This window comes from Ranitomeya variabilis, chromosome 8, assembly GCF_051348905.1.
Source record: "Ranitomeya variabilis isolate aRanVar5 chromosome 8, aRanVar5.hap1, whole genome shotgun sequence".
Classification (NCBI taxonomy): domain Eukaryota; kingdom Metazoa; phylum Chordata; class Amphibia; order Anura; family Dendrobatidae; genus Ranitomeya; species Ranitomeya variabilis.
Window position 1 is genome coordinate 73,065,322 of NC_135239.1, and position 16,585 is coordinate 73,081,906.

General features: G+C 40.9%; 1 protein-coding gene across 7 annotated transcripts in view; it reads right to left on the reverse strand.

Annotated features, from left to right (window-relative positions):
• Positions 1 to 16,585, reverse strand: part of NTNG1 (netrin G1) — a 447,853-nt gene that overhangs the window by 139,110 nt on the left and 292,158 nt on the right. For 4 of the 7 annotated variants that reach the window (XM_077277361.1, XM_077277358.1, XM_077277360.1 and 1 more), the window contains one exon: positions 13,476 to 13,535. The exons of the other annotated variants lie outside the window; for them this stretch is intronic. In XM_077277361.1, coding sequence (XP_077133476.1) covers positions 13,476 to 13,535 — 60 coding nt within the window. The remainder of the gene's footprint in view (positions 1 to 13,475; positions 13,536 to 16,585) is intronic. 7 annotated transcript variants of the gene reach the window in all.

Genomic DNA, 16,585 nt, shown 5'->3' on the forward strand with positions numbered 1-16,585 from the left:
TTACAAACGTTCACACAGCGTTACAGATCTCAGATTTTAATTCACCTGACAACAAGCAAAGTATATAATCTAATAAAGAATGTAAATTACTTATAAGCCAGTAAAGATCTAACGGGGGAGGTGGAGCACAATTACAAGTTGGACTATTTCCTGCTAATAATTTAAATATAATTGAGAAATAGGTTTAATTATAATTTTTTTTATCTAGTCACATATTTTTAGCTATCAAATGAGAAGAACTGCTCATTTGTGAATGTTGCAAAAAATATATAAAATCTGGCTAATGGATTTGGTTTCAGTTGTTTTATCCTTACATTGATGGATCTTATCTTACAGTGATGAATAGCGATTAAAAATAGTTTGTAGACTAGAAGGTTACTTATTCAGATTGATAAAGGTGCCTTTATACATAGGGGAAATTGGCCTTGTAGCTTCTAAAATGGGTCATCATGACTTTATGGATTGGCCATTGAGGTTCTCAGACCTCAGTCACTGGATTTTTCCACGTGAAGGTGAAGGCATTTGATGACTGCGATGTTACAGGAAAATATGTGAACATGTATCCTCTAAATCCATATGAATCTATTTTTTATAATTTTTGGAATGAGGCCTCATTAGCATGAACATTATCAAAGTATATGTCAAAAATAACATTGGAGGGGCAACTACTTTTCGTTGGTCTACTGAACACAGTATAATGTTAAAATACCTAAAAGTCCATAACGATGCTAAATTGTAACTTGTCACAGTGAGTGACCACTATAGAACAAGCCTTTATCAGCTGATGATCACTCTTACAATAATTACCTGCTCAGATAAACTCAACTAACAGCTAGAAGAAAGCTGCCATGGTTTCAGAAGTAAAGATCTAAAGGAGCACACATCTTTGGCCATAACATCAGATGGGTCAATGAGCCTCTCCCACTAATGAAGAAAACATCTATAATTGTTCTTAACCCCTTAATCCCATATGACGTACTATCCTGTCGAGGTGGGGTGGGCCTGTATGACCACCGAAGGGATAGTACGTCATAGCGATCGGCCACACTCAGGGGCCTGACATCTGGCACTATGTGCGAGGAGCGGTCACGGACCGCCCCGGCACATTAACCCCCGGCACACTGCGATCAAACATGATCGCAGAGTTCCGGGGGCATAGGGAAGCATCGCACAGGGAGGGGGCTCCCTGCGTGCTTCCCTGAAACTCTCGGTACAAGCCGATGTGCTCACCTTATACCGAGCATCTCCTCCCTGCATTCCCTGGATCTAAAATGGCCGCTGGGCTGCTTCCGGGTCCTGCAGGGAGGTGGCTTACCAGCGCCTGCTCAGAGCAAGGGCTGGTAAGCCTGTAGCCCTGCCTGTCAGATCACTGATCTGACACACTGCTCTGCAAAGTGTCAGATCAGCGATCTGACCCTATAACATGATGCCCCCCCTGAGGCAATGTTATAAAGTAAAAAAAAATTAAATTTAGATTTGTAAAAAAAAAAAAAAATTCCTAAATGAAGAAAAAAAAAATATTGTTCCCATAAACACATTCCTTTATCTAGATAAAAAAAACAATAAAAGTACACATATTTAGTATCGCTGCATCCATAACAACCCGACCTATAAAACTGTCCCACTAGTTAACCCCTTCAGTGAACACCGTAAAAAAAAGAGGCAAAAAACAACGCTTTATTATCTTACCTCCGAACAAAAAGTGGAATAGCACGCGATCAAAAAGACAGATATAAATAACCATGGTTCCGCTGAAAACGTCATCTTGTCCCGCAAAAAACGAGCCTCCATACAGCATCATCAGCGAAAAAATAAAAAAGTTAGTCCTCAGAATAAAGCAAGGCAAAAATAATTATTTTTTCTATAAAATAGTTTTTATCGTATAAAAGCACCAAAACATAAAAAATGATATAAATGAGGTATCGCTGTAATCGTACTGACCCAAAGAATAAAACTGCTTTATCCATTTTACCAAATGTGGAATGGTATAAACGCCCCCCCAAAAAAGAAATTCATGAATAGCTGGTTTTTGGTCATACTGCCTCACAAAAATCAGAATAAAAAGCGATCAAAAAATGTCACGTGCCCGAAAATGTTACCAATAAAAACGTCAAATCGTCCCGCAAAAAACAAGACCTGACATGACTCTGTGGACCAAAATATGGAAAAAATAGCTCTCAAAATGTGGTAAGGCAAAAAATATTTTTTTTGCAATAAAAAGCGTCTTTTAGTGTGTGACAGCTGCCAATCATAAAAATCCGCTAGAAAAACGCTATACAAGTAAATCAACCCCCCCTTCATCACCCCCTTAGTTAGGGAAAAATAAAAAAATTAAAAAAATATATTTATTTCCATTTTCCCATTAGGGCTAGGGTTAGGGCTAGGGTTAGGGTTAGGGCTAGGGTTGGGGCTAGGGTTAGGGTTAGGGTTGGGGCTAGGGTTATGGTTTTGATTACGTTTATGGTTGGGATTAGGGTTAGGGGTGTGTCAGGGTTAGGGGTATGGTTAGGGTTATGGTTGGGATTAGGATTAGGGGTGTGTTGGAGTTAGGGGTGTGGTTAGGGTTGGGGTTAGGGGTGTAGTTGGGATTAGGGGTGTGTTTGGGTTAGGGTTTCAGTTATAATTGGGGGGTTTCCACTGTTTAGGCACATCAGGGCTTTCCAAACGCGACATGGCGTCCGATCTCAATTCCAGCCAATTCTGCGTTGAAAAAGTAAAACACTGCTCTTTCCCTTCCGAGCTCTGCCATGCGCTCAAACAGGGGTTTACCCCAACATATGGGGTATCAACGTACTCAGAAAATATTGGACAACAACTTCTGTGGTCCAATTTCTCTTGTTACCCTTGGGAAAAAAAAAAATTTGGGGGGCTAAAAAACCATTTTTGTGGGAAAAAATGATTTTTTTATTTTCACGGCTCTGCGTTATTAACTGTAGTGAAATACTTGGGGGTTCAAAGTTCTCACAACACCTCTAGATAAGTTCCTTGGGGGGTCTAGTTTCCAATATGGGGTCACTTGTGGGGGTTTCTACTGTTTAGGTACATTAGGGGCTCTGCAAATGCAACGTGACGCCTGCAGACCAATCCATCTAAGTCTGCATTCCAAATGGCGCTCCCCTTCCGAGCTCTGCCATGCGCCCAAACGGTGGTTTCCACCACATATGGGGTATCAGCGTACTCAGGACAAATTGGACAACTTTTGGGGACCAATTCAATTTCTCCTGTTACTCTTGGGAAAATACAATACTGGGTGTTAAAGATAATTTTTGTGGAAAAAAAATATTTTTTATTTTCATGGCTCTGCGTTATAAACTTCTGTGAAACTGTAGTGAAACACTTGGGGTTCAGAGCTCTCACAACACATCTAGATAAGATCCTTATGGGATCTACTTTCCAAAATGATGTCACTTGTGGGGGGTTTCAATGTTTAGACACATCAGGGGCCCCCCCAACCGAACGTGGCGTCCCATCTTAATTCCAGCCAATTTTGCATTGAAAAGTCAAACGGCGCTCTTTCCCTTCCGAGCTCTGCCATGCACCCAAACAGTGGTTTACCCCCACATATGGGGTATCAGTGTACTCAGGACAAATTGCACAATGATGTTTGGGGTACAAGTTTTTCTGGTACCTTTGGGAAAATAAAAAATTGGGGGCGAAAAGTTAATTTTTGTGAAAAAATATAATTTTTTAATTTTCCAGCTCTACATTATAAATTTCTGGAAGCACTTGGTGGGTCAAAGTGCTCACCACACATCTAGATAAGTTCCTTAGGGGGTCTACTTTCCAAAATGATGTCACTTGTGGGGGTTTTCAATGTTTAGGCACATTAGTGGCTCTCCAAACGCAACATGGCGTCCCATCTCAATTCCAGCCAATTTTGCATTGAAAAGTCAAATGGCGCTCCTTCCCTTCCGAGCTCTGCCATGCGCCCAAACAGTGGTTTACCCCCACATATTGGGTATCGCGGTACTCAGGACAAATTGTACAACAACTTTTGAGGTCCATTTTCTCCTGTTATCCTTGGTAAAATAAAACAAATTGGAGCTGAAATAAATTTTGTGTGAAAAAAAATTAAATGTTCATTTTTTTTTAAACATTCCAAAAATTCCTGTGAAACACCTGAAGGGTTAATAAACTTCTTAAATGTGGTTTTGAGCACCTTGAGGGGTGCAGTTTTTAGAGTGGTGTCAAACTTGGTTATTTTCTATCATATAGACCCCTCAAAATGACTTCAAATGTGATGTGGTCCCTAAAAAAAATGGTGTTGTAAAAATGAGAAATTGCTGGTCAACTTTTAACCCTTATAACTTCCTAACAAAAAAAATGTTTGTTTCCAACATTGTCCTGATGTAAAGTAGACATGTGGGAAATGTTACTTATTAAGTATTTTGTGTGACATAGCTCTGTGATTTAAGGGCATAAAAATGCAAAGTTGGAAAATTGCGAAATTTTCCAAATTTTTGCCAAATTTCCATTTTTTTCACAAATTAACGCAGGTAATATCAAAGAAATTTTACCACTATCATGAAGTGCAATATGTTTCAAGAAAACAGTGTCAGAATCACCGGGATCCATTGAAGCGTTCCTGAGTTATAACCTCATAAAGGGACAGTGGTAAGAATTGTAAAAATTGGCCCGGTCATTAACGTGCAAACCACCTTTTGGGCTTAAGGGGTTAAAGGAATGACAAACATTTAAAATATATTTTGTGAACAATGAGACAATTTGTAAAAAAGCTACAATTTTCTTTATATAGGAAGATAATTGACGACCCTAAAATCCAGACCTGGCTATACTTTCAATTTTACTCTTCTCTCCTTCCAAAAGAGTTTTATTTTGGCGTCTTTTCACTAGTGCAAGTTGTAGTTGTTGCATATGACCCTCTAATCTGTTTTTATTCCATTTGTTTGAGTATGGAAAACAAAATAATAAAAAAATAGCAATTCTGCCATTTTGATTTAGATTCTTTTCTGTTTAAACGTGCACCATGTGTTGTAGATATTATGATACTTCATTATTTTAGAGAGTTAGGCCTACGGTGATACCACATATGTTTATTTTTTATTTTATAGTAGATTTAATTTATAATTCTGGACTAAGAGGATTATAAAAACTTTTATATTTTCTATTTTTTTATTTAGCTTGATTGGTTGTACAATACTCTGAAATATTGTCATTATGCAATGTATTCTAAAATTACCTATCATCTCTGAAGCACAGCTTCACAGGTGTACCAACATGCGTGCCACTGAGGCCTTCAATAGGCACCCCACAATCACGTTGCAGAGGGATTGGCAGTAGAAATGGGGGATGTCACTATTGACAGAAGATTAAACAGCTCTGTATAACATGATCACGGGTCTCCGGTTCATTGGCATGACAGCCTAAGATCTCCTGGAGACCTCTATGGTTGTCAGTGCCTGCTTACTGTGAGCGTCACCCTGTGGTCGGCGCTTATAGCAAGTGAGTAATTCTACTACATAGAGGCGATCTGATCATCGCCTGTATGTAGCAGAAGCGATCGGGTTGTGGCAGCTTCTAGTGTCTGATAGAGACTATTGAAGCATGCCAAAAGTAAAAAAAAATGTTTTTATAAATATTAAAAAATAAAAAATATAAAAGTTCAAATCACCCCCCTTTCGCCCCATTCAAAATAAAACAATAAAGAAAAATCATACATACACATATTTGGTATCGCTGCGTTCAGAATCACCTGATCTATCAATTAAGAAAAGGATTAATCTGATCGCTAAGCGGCGTAATGAGAAAAAAAGTCAAAAAGCCAGAATTATGTTTTTTTGGTCGACGCGACATTGCATTAAAATGCAATAACGGGCGATTAAAAGATCGTATCTGCACCAAAATTGTATAATTAAAAATGTAAGCTCGGTGGGCAAAAAGTTTGCCCTCAACCAACTTGAGATCACGAAAAATGGAGACGCTACGGGTATCGGAAAATGGCACAATTTTATTTATTTTTTTAAACAAAGTTTGGAATTTTTTTTCACCACTTTGATAAAAAAGCACCTAGACATGTCTGGTGTTTATGAGCTCATAATGACCTGGAGAATCATAATGGCAGGTCTATTTTAGCATCTAGTGAACCTAGTAAAAAAGCCAAGCGAAAAACAAGTGTGGGATTACACTTTTTTTTGCAATTTCACCGCACTTGGAATTTTTTTCCCATTTTCCAGTACACAACATGGTAAAACCAATGGTATCTGTTGTGAGTTTGGTTTTTGGGCTCCCCCAGTGGTCACTGGTGGTACTGGACTTGTGTGCTTCACTTTCTCTGTTCACCTGTTTCCATCCGGATATGGGTGTATCCTATTTAGCCTTGCTGCTCAGTTATTCTAGTGCCGGCCATCAATGTAACCAGAGCCTTTCTGTTGCATGTTCCTGCTTCTAGACTACTATCAGCTAAGTTGGACTCTTAGTCCTAAGTTTGTTTTGCATTTTTGTTCCAGTTCACAGTTATGTTATTTTTCTGTAGCTGGAAGCTCTTGTGGGCCGAAATTGCCACTCCGGTGTCATGAGTTGACACATGAGTCTTAAAGTAATTTCGGGATGGTACTTTAATAGGGTTTTCAGCTGACCGTGAAGTTCCCTATTGTATCTTCTTGCTATCTAGTAAGCGGACCTCGCTTTGCTGAACCTACCTTCACACTGCGTATGTCTTTTCCTCTGAACTCACCGTCAATATATGTGGGGGGCTTCTGTCTCCTTTTTGGGGGAATTTCCCTAGAGGTAAGCCAGGTCTGTCTTTTCCTCTATTAGGGTTAGTTAGTCCTCCGGCTGGCGCTAGGCGTCTAGGGATAAAACGTAGGTATGCCACCCGGCCACTGTTAGTTGTGTGGTAGGTTTAGCTCACGGTCAGCTCGAGATTCCATCACCCAAGAGCAGTTCTGTTATTTATGTTCTCTGACGTTCCCTTGCCATTGGGAACCATGACAGTATGGCCGGCCCAGTGTTAAGACCATTGGCAGAAGAAAGGAGAGAAAAAGAAGTCTGCAGATTTTTTATTTTTTTTTTTTTCCTCTGAGCTTGCTCTATAGTTGACTTAGTTGCATTTCTGCTCTAATTGCAGCCTTTGTCTCTCTCTCTCCTTCTAATCCTTGAATGGCTTTGATCTCACCTGATTAAAATGGATCCTCAGAGTTTGGCTACAGGTTTGAATAATCTTGCTACGAAGGTTCAAAATTTACAGGATTTTGTTATTCATGCTCCTATATCTGAACCTAGAATTCCTATACCAGAATTTATCTCTGGGGATAGATCTCGTTTCCTGAATTTCAAAAATAATTGTAAATTATTTCTTTTCCTGAGATCTCGCTCCGCTGGAGATCCCGCACAGCAGGTTAGGATAGTAATTTCCTTGCTGCGGGGTGACCCTCAAGACTGGGCATTTGCATTGGCACCCGGGGATCCTGCGTTGCTCAATGTGGATGCGTTTTTTCTGGCTTTGGGGTTGCTTTATGAGGAACCTAACTTAGAGATTCAGGCTGAAAAAGCCTTGATGGCCCTATCTCAAGGGCAAGATGAAGCTGAAATATACTGCCAAAAATTTCGTAAATGGTCTGTACTTACTCAGTGGAATGAGTGCGCCCTGGCGGCGAATTTCAGAGAGGGTCTCTCTGATGCCATTAAAGATGTTATGGTGGGGTTCCCTGCACCTACAGGTCTGAATGAGTCCATGACAATGGCTATTCAGATTGATTGGCGTTTGCGGGAGCGCAAACCTGTGCACCATTTGGCGGTGTCTTCTGAGAAGGCTCCAGAAAATATGCAATGTGATAGAATTCTGTCGAACGGCAGAATTTTAGGCGAAAAAATGGGTTGTGCTTCTATTGTGGTGATTCAACTCATGTTATATCAGCATGCTCTAAACGTACAAAAAAGGTTGATAAGTCTATTTCAATTGGCACTTTACAGTCTAAGTTTATTCTGTCTGTGACCTTGATTTGTTCATTATCGTCAATTACCGCGGATGCCTATGTCGACTCTGGCGCCGCTTTGAGTCTAATGGATTGGTCCTTTGCCAGGCGCTGTGGGTTTGATCTAGAGCCTCTGGAAGTTCCTATACCTCTGAAGGGTATTGACTCTACACCATTGGCTAGTAATAAACCACAATACTGGACACAAGTGACTATGCGTATGAATCCAGACCATCAGGAGATGATTCGCTTCCTTGTGTTGTACAATCTACATGACGTTTTGGTGTTCGGATTACCATGGTTACAATCTCATAACCCAGTCCTTGACTGGAAAGCAATGTCTGTGTTAAGCTGGGGATGTCAGGGGGCTCATGGGGACGTACCTTTGGTTTCCATTTCGTCATCTATTCCCTCTGAGATTCCGGAATTTTTATCTGATTATCATGATATTTTTGAGGAGCCTAAGCTTGGTTCACTACCTCCTCACAGAGATTGCGATTGTACCATAGATCTGATTCCGGGCAGTAAATTTCCAAAGGGTCGTTTATTTAATCTATCTGTACCTGAACATGCTGCTATGCGAGAATATATTAAGGAGTCCCTGGAAAAGGGACATATTCGTCCTTCTTCATCTCCCTTAGGAGCCGGTTTTTTCTTTGTATCTAAAAAAGATGGCTCTTTGAGGCCGTGTATTGATTATCGACTCTTGAATAAAATTACAGTCAAATATCAGTATCCTCTGCCACTGCTGACTGATTTGTTTGCTCGAATAAAAGGGGCTAAGTGGTTCTCTAAGATTGATCTCCGTGGGGCGTATAATTTGGTGCGAATTAAGCAGGGGGATGAGTGGAAAACCGCATTTAATACGCCCGAGGGCCATTTTGAGTATTTAGTAATGCCTTTTGGTCTTTCAAATGCCCCTTCAGTCTTTCAGTCCTTTATGCATGACATTTTCCGTGAATATTTGGATAAATTTATGATCGTGTATCTGGATGATATTTTGAATTTTTCGGATGACTGGGATTCTCATGTCCAACAGGTCAGGAGGGTTTTTCAGGTTTTGCGGGCTAATTCCTTGTGTGTGAAGGGTTCTAAGTGTATTTTTGGGGTTCAAAAGATTTCTTTTTTGGGGTACATTTTTTCCCCCTCTTCCATTGAGATGGATCCTGTCAAGGTTCGGGCTATTTGTGATTGGACGCAACCTTCTTCTCTTAAGAGCCTTCAGAAATTTTTGGGCTTTGCTAATTTTTATCGTCGATTTATAACTGGTTTTTCTGATGTTGCTAAACCTTTGACTGATTTGACCAAAAAGGGTGCTGATGTTGCTGATTGGTCCCCTGCTGCTGTGGAGGCCTTTCGGGAGCTTAAGCGCCGCTTTTCTTCCGCCCCTGTGTTGCGTCAGCCTGATGTTACTCTTCCTTTTCAGGTTGAGGTCGATGCTTCCGAGATCGGAGCTGGGGCGGTCTTGTCGCAGAAAAGTTCCGACTGCTCCGTGATGAGACCTTGTGCGTTCTTTTCTCGAAAATTTTCGCCCGCCGAGCGAAATTATGATATTGGTAATCGGGAGCTTTTGGCTATGAAGTGGGCTTTTGAGGAGTGGCGTCATTGGCTTGAGGGGGCTAGACATCAGGTGGTGGTATTGACCGATCACAAGAATTTGATTTATCTTGAGTCTGCCAGGCGCCTGAATCCTAGACAGGCGCGCTGGTCGTTGTTTTTCTCTCGGTTTAATTTTGTGGTCTCATACTTACCAGGTTCTAAAAATGTGAAGGCGGATGCCCTTTCTAGGAGTTTTGAGCCTGATTCCCCTGGTGATTCTGAACCTACAGGTATCCTTAAGGATGGGGTGATATTATCTGCTGTTTCCCCAGACCTGCGACGGGCTTTGCAGGAGTTTCAGGCGGATAGACCTGATCGTTGCCCGCCTGGTAGACTGTTTGTTCCTGATGATTGGACCAGTAGAGTCATCTCGGAGGTTCATTCTTCTGTGTTGGCAGGTCATCCCGGGATCTTTGGTACCAGGGATTTGGTGGCAAGGTCCTTCTGGTGGCCTTCCCTGTCTCGAGATGTACGAGTTTTTGTGCAGTCTTGTGATGTTTGTGCTCGGGCCAAACCTTGTTGTTCTTGGGCTAGCGGATTGTTGTTATCTTTGCCTATTCCGAAGAGGCCTTGGACTCACATCTCTATGGATTTTATTTCTGATCTCCCTGTTTCTCAGAAAATGTCTGTCATCTGGGTGGTGTGTGACCGTTTTTCAAAGATGGTTCATTTGGTGCCTTTGCCTAAGTTGCCTTCCTCATCCGAGTTGGTTCCTCTGTTTTTTCAAAATGTGGTTCGCTTGCATGGTATTCCGGAGAATATCGTTTCTGACAGGGGGACCCAGTTCGTGTCTAGATTTTGGCGGGCGTTCTGTGCTAGGATGGGCATTGATTTGTCTTTTTCATCTGCGTTCCATCCTCAGACTAATGGCCAGACTGAGCGAACTAATCAGACCTTGGAGACTTATTTGAGGTGTTTTGTGTCTGCGGATCAGGATGACTGGGTTGCCTTTTTGCCGTTGGCGGAGTTTGCCCTCAATAATCGGGCTAGTTCTGCCACTTTGGTTTCTCCTTTCTTTTGCAATTCGGGGTTTCATCCTCGTTTTTCTTCCGGTCAGGTGGAGTCTTCGGATTGTCCTGGAGTGGATACTGTGGTGGATAGGTTGCATCGGATTTGGGGACAGGTGGTGGACAATTTGGAGTTGTCCCAGGAGAAGACTCGGCATTTTGCTAACCGCCGTCGTCGTGTTGGTCCTCGTCTTCGTGTTGGGGACTTGGTGTGGTTGTCTTCTCGTTTTGTCCCTATGAGGGTTTCTTCTCCTAAGTTTAAGCCTCGGTTCATCGGCCCGTATAAGATTTTGGAGATTCTTAACCCCGTGTCCTTTCGATTGGAGCTCCCAGCATCTTTTTCTATCCATAATGTCTTCCATCGGTCATTATTGCGCAGGTATGAGGTACCGGTTGTGCCTTCCGTTGAGCCTCCCGCTCCGGTGTTGGTTGAGGGTGAATTGGAGTACGTTGTGGAGAAGATCTTGGACTCCCGTGTTTCCAGACGGAAACTTCAGTATCTGGTCAAGTGGAAGGGCTACGGTCAAGAGGATAATTCTTGGGTGACAGCCTCTGATGTTCATGCCTCTGATTTGGTCCGTGCCTTTCATAGGGCTCGTCCTGATCGCCCTGGTGGTTCTTGTGAGGGTTCGGTGCCCCCTCCTTGAGGGGGGGGTACTGTTGTGAGTTTGGTTTTTGGGCTCCCCCGGTGGTCACTGGTGGTACTGGACTTGTGTGCTTCACTTTCTCTGTTCACCTGTTTCCATCAGGATATGGGTGTATCCTATTTAGCCTTGCTGCTCAGTTATTCTAGTGCCGGCCATCAATGTAACCAGAGCCTTTCTGTTGCATGTTCCTGCTTCTAGACTACTATCAGCTAAGTTGGACTCTTAGTCCTAAGTTTGTTTTGCATTTTTGTTCCAGTTCACAGTTATGTTATTTTTCTGTAGCTGGAAGCTCTTGTGGGCTGAAATTGCCACTCCGGTGTCATGAGTTGACACATGAGTCTTAAAGTAATTTCGGGATGGTACTTTAATAGGGTTTTCAGCTGACCGTGAAGTTCCCTATTGTATCTTCTTGCTATCTAGTAAGCGGACCTCGCTTTGCTGAACCTACCTTCATACTGCGTATGTCTTTTCCTCTGAACTCACCGTCAATATATGTGGGGGGCTTCTGTCTCCTTTTTGGGGGAATTTCCCTAGAGGTAAGCCAGGTCTGTCTTTACCTCTATTAGGGTTAGTTAGTCCTCCGGCTGGCGCTAGGCGTCTAGGGATAAAACGTAGGTACGCCACCCGGCCACTGTTAGTTGTGTGGTAGGTTTAGCTCACGGTCAGCTCGAGATTCCATCACCCAAGAGCAGTTCTGTTATTTATGTTCTCTGACGTTCCCTTGCCATTGGGAACCATGACAGGTATCGTTCAAAGGTACAACTCGTTCCGCAAAAAACAAGCCCTCACATGGCCATATTGATGGAAAAATAAAAAAGGTTATGTCTCTGAGAAGAAGGTGAGCGAAAAACGAAAACGCAAAACCAAATATACCTCCAAGGGTTAAGGGGTTAACCTGAAGATTAACCCCTATATCTGCAGGCTAGTTTATTTTTTTGTAATATGTGCAAACAGTCTGAAAATAAGAGGCAGAATTTAGAGATTAAACATAGGGGCTCTAACAGGTGGATGGCTTTGAAATGCAGAAACTAAAGCTATGATCATCCTTCCCTCTATAATTAATGACATGGAAGTCACTGGAGTAGACTGCGTGTTGGAAAAGTCTTTTTCCCTTTAGGATGGAACTCATTATTGCATCTACAAAGTTTCTAACCATTCCTTCTCAAGAAATCATAGTTAATAATTATTGCTCCTCGCAGCATTATTTTGCAATAAACTACAAATGAGTCATGTATTTGTAAGAGAAGTCACTGAAACCAAAATGTCTGAAGATTAGTATTGTAAGACAGTGCTCAGACAGGGAGAATTTGATGCAGATTTTTAGTGTTAATTTTGCACCAATATTGAATCCAAAAAATGTGACGACTGGGGTTTTCAAGACATTATTGCTGTAGACAGTTTTTTTCTATTGGAAATGTTGGAGTCCTCTGTGTGTTCATGCATCAACGGCTCTGTGTTGAGGTGCAAAGGATGAAATCTGCAGCAAATCTATGGCAAACTGCATCTAACACAGACAGATTTTATTGTGGATTCACTCGAAAATTTCTGTAAATTTACAGCTATACAGTTGCAAATTGACTTTTTTTTAATGAAATTATTAATATAAGCTTCTGTTTAGATATTATTTCCGTATTTAAAATGGATTTCCCTTTTTTAATTAAAGCCGTAGGTCTTTTATTGCGAGCTATACTGTCGTTTTTCTTGATTTTATGTTATAACTCACTGAAAATGCTTTAGCCCCTGGAATTAAAAACTGTATTGCAAGCCCTGTCCTAGGAGCCAAGTATCTGGTTATCTCGGGCACACGGCACCAACATCTACATTAATCCATAGCAGATTAATTTCACTTTCTCCAAGAAGCAAATGACTTCTAGATTAGGAGTTTAAGCACCTGAAAAAAAACTGGAAAGATCTAATATGGACTAGAAATGATAGCAGCACACCCACACTAGACAGAAATGTTGTGTTTTTCTTGGGTCTTATGTCGGTCACATTAAATGTGCTAGCTAAAGAAATGCTTTGTTTTGTTATTTTTTTCTCATTTGACCCAATTTTTAGCTTTTCTATTGGACAACCCGATTACGTAGGCTTGACTATGTGTGGTCAATTTAGTCCTCGAAATAGATTGATAGCCTCTTACATTTTGCAAATTTAAATCAAGTAAAATCAGACAAAATAAAATTAAAAAAAAACTCCTCAAAATTGTCCATGTTATCGGGTGGAATAAAATCTGTTTAATCTGTATGCAACACAAAGCAGAGCCACTGTATGAATGGAGTGTTTCCTACCTCTCTTGTGACTCGATACTCGAGCTGGTGGCACAGTAGAGTGGGCTACTTTGGAAAAAACTGGACAGACAGGGAAGGAAAAAAAATCAAATTAGAAAAGAAAAAAAAAACTTACGAAAAAGTAAAGTAAATATAACAGAAAACAAGTGAAGATATGAGGATATTGATTATTGACACAAAATATCACAGATGATATATGCACTATATTATATTTGACAAAAACAGTATACTGTATGATGTAGTAAGTGAGACTATATGGAAAATTATGAGGGTTATTATTAGTGTCCTTTAACCTAGCATCTAGTTTAACATAATATTTGAAAATAATCATTTAATAATAATTGACATGATGGTTAAAATCGTACATTTTCTGTTTGGCATCTCAAACTTTGGCATACAAGAAAAAAATTCTTAAAAGGTATAATTCAATTATAAATAACTAAAACATTGGTCCTGATTAATCAAACTAATTTTGCCAGAATTGCTCATGCAACTCATGACAAGCTATGGCATTCCCTACACCAGAATTCTTATGCCAGTCAGTGACCGGAGTAAGGTCTTTGTCGAGGTGCATTGAGATGAGCGTCACTGGTCAGACACTCATGATTGATGAAAAGGTGCGTGTCTGTTCATGAATCAGGAGTGTCTGACTCCACCACACTCTCTGATCAAAAGAAAAAAATCACCATTCTCGATGAAATAAAGGCCCTTGTTTACTATCTGAAACGCAGTTCAAATCTGGTGCAAAGATCTTAGGTTGCCGTTCAATTTGGCTATTAGCTTCTGAATATCGGGATGGCTATTTCTATTCAAGGATACTGGACTTTCTGGAAAAATACCCATCTATTTGAAAGTCAGAAATGGTAATATACCCTCAATGCCTTCTTTATGGGGAGTCTGGCTGTGTCTGACAGTAGAGGCATGATCTCATACAGCTGCACAATCACATGCATCTACTCTACTATTCAATGATGTTTTAGAACATTAATGCAGATTAGAATGTGCACCACCAAGACATGTAAAGTCTATGGATAGTCCAGAAGTAGTTAAACCTACCATTTAAGTTAAGGAATAGTGATGAGCGAATATACTCGTTACTCGAGATTTCCCGAGCATGCTCGGGTGACCGCTGAGTATTTTTTAGTGCTCGGAGATTTCGTTTTCCTCACCTCAGCTGAATGATTTACATCTCTTAGCCAGCTTGATTACATGTGGGGATTCCCTAGCAACCAGGCAACCCCCACATGTACTTATGCTGGCTAATAGCTGTAAATCATTTGGCTGAGGTGATGAAAACTAAATTTCCGAGCACTAACAAATACTCGGAGGTCACCCGAGCGTGCTCGGGAAATCTTGAGTAACGAGTATATTCGCTCATCACTATTAAGGAAGCTGCAACTTGATTTAAAAAATGGCATTCAGTTGAATAAATGAGAACTAACAGTAACCAATAAAATATACTTTTTTTTAAAAAGAAAGAAATCTGGAGCAGTAGTCGGGAAGGAATTAGGCTATGCCTCATGGGGTTTTTGCTTTACTCTAGATCAATGTGTTATAAGGTTATAAGTTGAGCTCGATGGACTTATGTCTATGTCTACCTTCAACCTTTAAAACTATGAAACTGAAAATGTTAGGTCTTGCCGGGAAGCTCTTATTTTCTTCATGCCTGCAGCTCGCTTCATTTTTTGTATAAAAGTCATGTGTTTTACTTGTTTTTTAATGTCCTACTCTTTAAAATGAAACCTTTTTAGGTAAAAGTAAAAATAGAAAACAAAATACAATTTAAAAAGAAGAAAAAAAAATTGAGTTCCATTAGAAAAATCTTTCAAGGTTTTCTTACACCAAGACATCATCCTTCAGTTTTAAATCTCAGTTATGATGGTGGTGGTACTTTGTAGAGTAAAGATTAAAAGGGAATTTGCCTAAAGGTACCTTCACACGAAGCGACGCTGCAGCGATAGCGACAACGATGCCGATCGCTGCAGCGTCGCTGTTTGATCGCTGGGGAGCTGTCACACAGACCGCTCTCCAGCGACCAACGATGCCGAGGTCCCCTGGTAACCAGGGTAAACATCGGGTTACTAAGCGCAGGGCTGCGCTTACTAACCCGATGTTTACCCTGGTTACCAGCGTAAAAGTAAAAAAAACAAACAGTACATGCTCACCTGCGCGTCCCCCAGCGTCTGCTTCCTGAAACTGACTGAGCTCCGGCCCTAACAGCACAGCGGTGACGTCACCGCTGTGCTTTCACTTTCACTTTAGGGCCGGCGCTCAGTAAGTGTCAGGAAGCAGACGCTGGAGGACGCGCAGGTGAGTATGTACTGTTTGTTTTTTTTACTTTTACGCTGGTAACCAGGGTAAACATCGGGTTACTAAGCGCGGCCCTGCGCTTGGTAACCCGATGTTTACCCTGGTTACCAGTGTAAAATATCGCTGGTATCGTTGCTTTTGCTTTCAAACACAACGATACACGGCGATCGGACGACCAAATAAAGTTCTGGACTTTATTCAGCGACCAGCGACATCACAGCAGGATCCTGATCGCTGCTGCGTGTCAAACGAAACGATATCGCTAGCGAGGACGCTGCAACGTCACGGATCGCTAGCGATATCGTTACAAAGTCGTTTCGTGTGAAGGTACCTTAACCTAGACACTGTTAACTAAGAATATGGTAGATTAGAGTAATTATATAGATAAGTGAAAAGGTCAAAGATTAATGATAGCCCAATTTTTGGGATATTTAGGAACTTCTTTCTCATACGACAGATATAAATGATAGTGTATCGGGTAGTTCACATATCCCATTTTTTCCTTGGACCAAATAGTCTGCATAAAAGCTCGGAGACTTGTCTGATATTGATGCGAGTCTTGGATCAAACTTATCAATACAAATCTATGGATCAGTGAAAAAAATCGTACAATGCTATCCTTGTACTGTAGATTTTCACTAACTGTTTAATAAGAGAAACTTGAGAAACAACTATCATTTTTTTTTTCATCTGAGAAAAAAATGTTGAAACTTTGCCTAAGTTCTAATAGTAAAATCTCATACACTGATGAAACTCAGACGAAACTCTGAGCAAAAGCACTGACGTGGCCCTTTTTTTGT